This window comes from Cricetulus griseus (genome assembly GCF_003668045.3).
Source record: "Cricetulus griseus strain 17A/GY chromosome 1 unlocalized genomic scaffold, alternate assembly CriGri-PICRH-1.0 chr1_0, whole genome shotgun sequence".
NCBI lineage: Eukaryota > Metazoa > Chordata > Mammalia > Rodentia > Cricetidae > Cricetulus > Cricetulus griseus.
Genome location: NW_023276806.1, coordinates 70,490,768 through 70,496,767, shown reverse-complemented (window position 1 = coordinate 70,496,767; position 6,000 = coordinate 70,490,768). Strand labels below are relative to the sequence as shown.

Below are 6,000 nucleotides of genomic sequence, written 5' to 3'. Positions count from 1 at the left end.
TCTCTTAACTGTAACCCCCTGTAAAATCAAAATCAAAAAGCAGATCACATACTTCCAACGTATAATGGCACAGGACTTACATTACCATTCCATAATGTAGGGAGGAGAGCACAGTGGGGAAATACTAGACAGAAAGCAAGACTAAAAACCAGCTGGGCAAACTCCAAACTCTGCATCTCCATGTCTGATGTCAAAATGCTCTTCAGATCTCCAACTCCGTTCAGCCTTGTTGACTGCAACACACTTCTCTCTCTTGGGCTGGTTCCACTCCCTGTTAGCAGCTCTACTTGGCAGGTATCCCATGGCTCTAGTATCTACATCGTGGGTTCTCCAAGACAATCCAGGCTTCAACTTCACAGCTGCACACAGTGTCCTCTTTAGGCCTCCATTCAGGGACACCCCCAACACATGCCTGGCCTCAGAGGCTTTCCTTAGACACAGGCAAATTCCATAACCCATTTCTTCTATCTTAACTCTAAAACCAGAACCATGTGGCCAAAGCTGCCAAGGTGTGCTGGTTGTTCCAGGGGGCTGGAACATGGCCCTGTTGTTCAGTTACATCTTCACCAGCTTTCTGTCCTTCACTGCCTAAGCTTGGTTGTCCTGAAACTGGATCTCTGGACCAGGCTTCCCTCAAACTCAGAGGTTCACCTGCCTCTGCCTTCCTAGTGCTGGAATTAAAGGTGTGCTTCACCATACCTGGCTCTAAACTTTTCTTTAGTCCCTTTTCACAAGTTGGAAATTTAGCTGGGTAGGATCTTGCCCTGAAGTTACCACCCCCTCTATTTCTTTTCTTAATCCATTTATCTCCTTCAACACAGGACTAAGCCTCTGGTGCTTTTTTTCTCCTCAAAATTTACATTTTGTAATTTACCATGCTCAGCTTGCTCTTTTTCATTATAAATCTTCATTAGAGTTACCATTAACAAGCACACAACAGAGTCTATGACTAGGCTGTTTTAAGATTTCCTCTGCCAATAGAATAAATCCAAAACTCTTCACTTTAGCCTCAGGCAGACTCTTTGAACAAGGGCAAAAGGAAGCCACTTTTCTCCACCAAAATATCTCAAGAATGATCTCTAGGCAACCAAGTCTTTTCCCTGAAACCTCTTGAGTGAGCCCCTATAGTTCAAATAACTCTTAGCACCATTATCCTCCATGCTCCTACTACTATGGCCCATTAAACAGTGCTTAAAGCATTCCACTGCTTTTCTAACCCAAAGTACCAAAGCCCAAATTCCTCCAAACAAAAACATGATCTGGCCTATCACAGTAATGCCCCAGTCCTGGTACCAACTTCTGTCTTAGTTAGGGTTTCTGTTGCTGTGAAGAGACACATGGCCATGACAACTTTTATAAGAAAAACATTTAATTGAGGGGGCTCACTTACAGTTTCAGAGGTGAGGTCCTTTATCATCGTGGAGGGGAGCCTGGCTGCATGCAAGCAGATGTGATGCTGGAGAAGCTGAGAGGCCTACATCTTGCAGGCAACAGAAAAGAGTCTGAGGGTCACACTGAACAAAGCTTGAGCAAGAGACCTCAAAGCCTGCCAGTGGCACACTTCCACCAACAAGGCCACACCTCCTAATAGTGCCACTGCTTATGAGCAAATGGGGCAATTACATTCAAACTACCACACAGATCGAGAAAATCGCTTACAGGTGTGCCTACCAGCTTATCCCTTAGTTGATCCCAGATCCCCTCAAGTAGATAACCAAGATCACCCCTCACAGCCTACCTGAAGGCCTGCCAACACTCAGAATTAACAAAATTCTGCTAGACACCATTGGTATACATCCCTTGGTATTCCCCGCCCATCCCATACTGGCTTTGTTTCCATATCTTATACTCAGGAAAACTAAAGTAAGGAAAGCATTAACATTTAACAAGCCATACTACTCTGGTTACACAAAACATAGAGCTAGAAATAGCTGTAAAAGACTAGTTCTTTTTCATGTTTAAGACTATTTTCATATATTCTTGATTGGTTTATATATTTCCTTGATTGGTTTTTGCTTGCTTGCTTCTCATTTTTTCAACAAAGAATATAGAACAGAATTTAGTTTGGAAGTATTGACTGGCAAACAAGACAATGGAAATACTGGAAACACTGAGTGGACCCTGTAGGACACAGGATACCTCCATAATGAAGTTCTGAGTGGCTGTGATCCCCATTTTACAGAGGAAGACATGGACACAGAGAGGTCACACAGGTGAGCTGCAGGCAGGGCAGGCCAGAGAGTAGGGAGAATGCAGTCCAGCCCTCCTCCTGCCAGCTCGCCCCCTGCTGCCACTGGGTCTACACCCAGAGCCACTAAAGTGCATTGGGATTGCCATGCTGTAGTGACTTTCCCATGACTTGGGTCCATGTGGCTGTAGGCATTCCCTTCTCTTCAGTGGCTCCACCACATGAATCCAGACCTCAGCCCTACTCCACATCACCCCCTAGTGCCCATCCCACTGGTCCCCATCCTCCACCCTTTACTTTGACCACAGCAGCCAACTTCTGGATGATTTTCAAACATCCTTCTTTTAGTTCCTAAGGCATTTATGAAGGTGGCCTTCTATGTCCTTCTACTGCGACCCCCAGACTAACAAGTCCGGCTACACCAGCGGCCTGCCTCAGGGGTTTTGCTTTCACTGTATCTCCACTGCAAACCTTTGCCCACTGACCATGGCACACCAGCTTTCTTGTGGCTGAAGTTTTTACCTCAAATGCACCCCAGGGACTTTCCCTGATCCCTTCAAAGGGCCTGCTGCCCACTCCTCTCATTCTAACACATCTCTTACTGAGCCTCAGAGCACTGACTGTCTCAAATAATCTCTGAGTTTTTCTGACCCTGTCCTACATGAGGAAGGCATCTTATCCTTTGCTGGCTCTGCCTGTCTGTCCTGTCTGCAGCCCCAGAGACAGCACCCAGCCCTAAAAGCTGCTTAGAGAATACAAACAATAACAACAACAACAACAACAAACAACAACAACAAAAAAAAAACACGAAAATTTCTAGTTTCTTTATTCTAGCCTTAAGGTTAAAGATAATGTTCAATAAAAGTGAAAATTGTTATTTTGTGTGTATAAACAAACAAAAAGAGGTATTATGTTTTCTCACTTTCCTGGTGGGGAATAAACACAGAAAACTGGATCAGAAAAGCAGTTCTGAGGCAGCACTAACATCTAATGTCTCATACTCTAGACGCCAGTGTGAATCTGATGCTGCAAATGCTTTGGGGCTCTTAATCCGCCCCAAGATGTTTTCAATGTGGTGGATATATATAACATAAAATTTACCATTTTAAACCATTTTAGCTGTGTTTAGTTCATGGCATTGTTTGTTTATGGTGCTGTGTAACCATTATCCACCTGCAAAAATTGCCATCCCAAACAAAAACTCTATGCTGTTCAACACCCTTCTCTCCTTCCTCCCAGCCAAGAAGCTACTGTTCTGCTGCCAATCACTCTGGCTATCTTTGGGCCCACATAGGCAGACCAGCCAGCATTTATCTGGTTTAATCCACTTAGCACGATTTCAATTTCACCCTTACAGCATGTATTGATTTCATTCCTATCTAAGACAGGGTGTATTCTGTTGCTTGGATGTACCATTGTTCATCATCTGCCAGTAAATGTGTGTGCTGTTTTGTGACTAATGATAGGGACATGGGTGTTAAGGTATCTAAGTCCTTGTCTTTCATTTTCCAGAAACAAAATTAAAAATAAAAATAAATGAACATTATTCAGTCTTGGAGGGTCTGATGTGTTGGTGACTAGAGGACCCCCAGAACTCCATGCCCAGAAGGCTTTGCCTTACTAACAGGGCAGCTCTGAGCTTATAGGACATCTGTCTCCCTTCAGGCCCCCACTCAAGGACAGAAAAGGAGGTAAACTCCAGCAAAGAATAGCACCACTCCACTCAAAAGCCACCCCAACCTGAATCTCCAACAAAGACAAAGTGGAATATAAAAATAAGAAACTTTTATTACAGTTGAAAATGTTTCCAAAGTTTATACTTAGCAATACATACTGCCACCTCAGAGGAGGCTTCTAACATCAGTGACAAGCAGACAAACTGCTTTGTCACCAGCACCCAACTCCCATAGGTACTAGTGCTGAGAGGAGCCCACTTCCAGAAAGAAGAGCCCCACTTCCTAGCAGAGGGGCAAGGACAACTGTCACCATAAGGACCACAGAAATCAGCACCTTTCCCAGAGCACCTCCATCAGGGAAGTAACTTCCCCATAGGCAGCCTTTTCTCTCCATCTGTTATCTTACTGGCTTCCATCAGAGACAGCCTACAAGGTCCTCTTCAAAAGCACTGACTACCAGAGACATTGCTGGACTAAGTCAGATTCTCTGCAGCATCCCCAGGGGTTTGATGCTTGTACAGAAGCCACAGCCGCTCCCTCCCTGAATGGTGGAAGTTATGGTTCTGGGATGCCAAGTCGCCGGCACTCATTTGTGAAGGGTTCAAAAAGCAAGCACCCAGATTTTAAAAAAACAAAAACAAACAAATAAACAAAACATTTATTTTTATATAAAAGTGCCAAAATATCCACCAATGTTGTACTCTATCTCAACAACCAGTTTACGCTAGGAATCAAAACACAAGGCCCTTTATTCACATTGCTCCAGACTGAAATCCCTCACGCGTTCCCACAGTAGCTGGAGTCCCTGGACAGGGGGAAGTTTGCATTGCGATTTGCTGTGCTAGTCCATATGTCCAGGTTCATGTAGGCACGAAATGGGTTAAACCCTGGGTAGTACTCCTTGCACATGACCTGGTTTTCCATGTGGGTCGAATGTTCTGTGGCGGGACTCACGGGGCAGCAATTTTCATACACGTCGCTTTGTGGGGCCCAGATGGAACCAAAAAGTCCAGACATGGGAGACAAACTTCGGGTGCTGGTGAGGTAGGACTGATGAGGAAATGAGGAAGGAAAAAAAGAGCAAAAGTTTAACGATTGATAGGGGCTTTCAAGATGTAACACTATGACTGCCTAGATATCCCAGGAGACATGGCCATGTCGTGTCTACCCAGTTACCTGAGAGCTGTTCAAATGTCCTGAACATTCTAGGCTGTTTTAGAAGGTTATGAAACTTTCATGTAATTGAATAAGTCTACTTGCAATCCAGAGGACTCGGCCAAATGTCCTTCACGTGAAAACACACGTGGCATGGACATGAGAAGGAACAATGTTGGGCAACCCTGACTGACCTATGGAACTTCAGTTTCACCTCCAGCCCAGCTGGAAGGCTGCAAGGCCACTGAAGGCCTGTGTCACAGACTTCCCGCCCTGTCTGCAGGTCACCACCATTGGTCTATACACCACATCCTTTAAGATGCTGCCACTGCTCTTGCTCTGGCTGAAGGGAGCAGGGAATCAGAGTAAGGAGGCACCGAAGGAGAGAGGGGAAAGCTACTCACCGGAGAGTTGACAAAACCGGCATGTTCCCAGGTAGTGGGAGTGCTGGCTGGAGTGTTCCAGGTAGAGTGAGCGCTGTGGCCAATGAAGTCAGTCTGAACTTTGGAGGGGCAGGGGAAGCCATTGGCGTAATTCATGTTTTCTGTGAGGAATGGGAAGAGGACCACGTTCATGAATTGCTGAACTCTCCTGCTTGGATGAGAAGCTTTCTGGAATTTACTGTACTGGGCAGTGAAGGGAATCCCTAACATGTGAGTCCCATGTGCTTCCTGCCAGTCTACAGGTTAAGACACACCACCTGGCAGGGCTAATGTGTCTGGACTTGTTCATTTTATGGGGATATTTATAATGCACGAAATTTTCTTAGAGCATTGCTATACAAATGAACGGTCCAAAATTCTTACCCACCAGCAATGGCACCCAACACACTCAGTGTTGGTGATGGAACCCCAGGGTCTCATGCAAGAGACTCTGGACTATACCACCTAGCTTTGTTCCTTTCCACTTTGTTAATTACCTGTCCCTCCAACCTCAGCAACCTGCATAGGTACCACATAGCCTGATAAAATCATTGTAAAC

At 45.2% G+C, this 6,000-nt stretch overlaps 1 protein-coding gene across 4 annotated transcripts in view; it reads right to left on the bottom strand.

Annotated features, from left to right (window-relative positions):
- Window positions 1-4,485: 4,485 nt before the first annotated feature.
- Window positions 4,486-6,000, bottom strand: part of Tmem131l (transmembrane 131 like) — a 135,086-nt gene continuing 133,571 nt past the window's right edge. For all 4 annotated transcript variants that reach the window (XM_027392950.2, XM_027392951.2, XM_027392952.2 and 1 more), the window contains 2 exons: window positions 5,424-5,563; window positions 4,486-4,914 (listed from right to left, as the gene is read on the bottom strand). In XM_027392950.2, coding sequence (XP_027248751.1) covers window positions 4,642-4,914; window positions 5,424-5,563 — 413 coding nt within the window. In that variant the 3' untranslated portion in view covers window positions 4,486-4,641. The remainder of the gene's footprint in view (window positions 4,915-5,423; window positions 5,564-6,000) is intronic.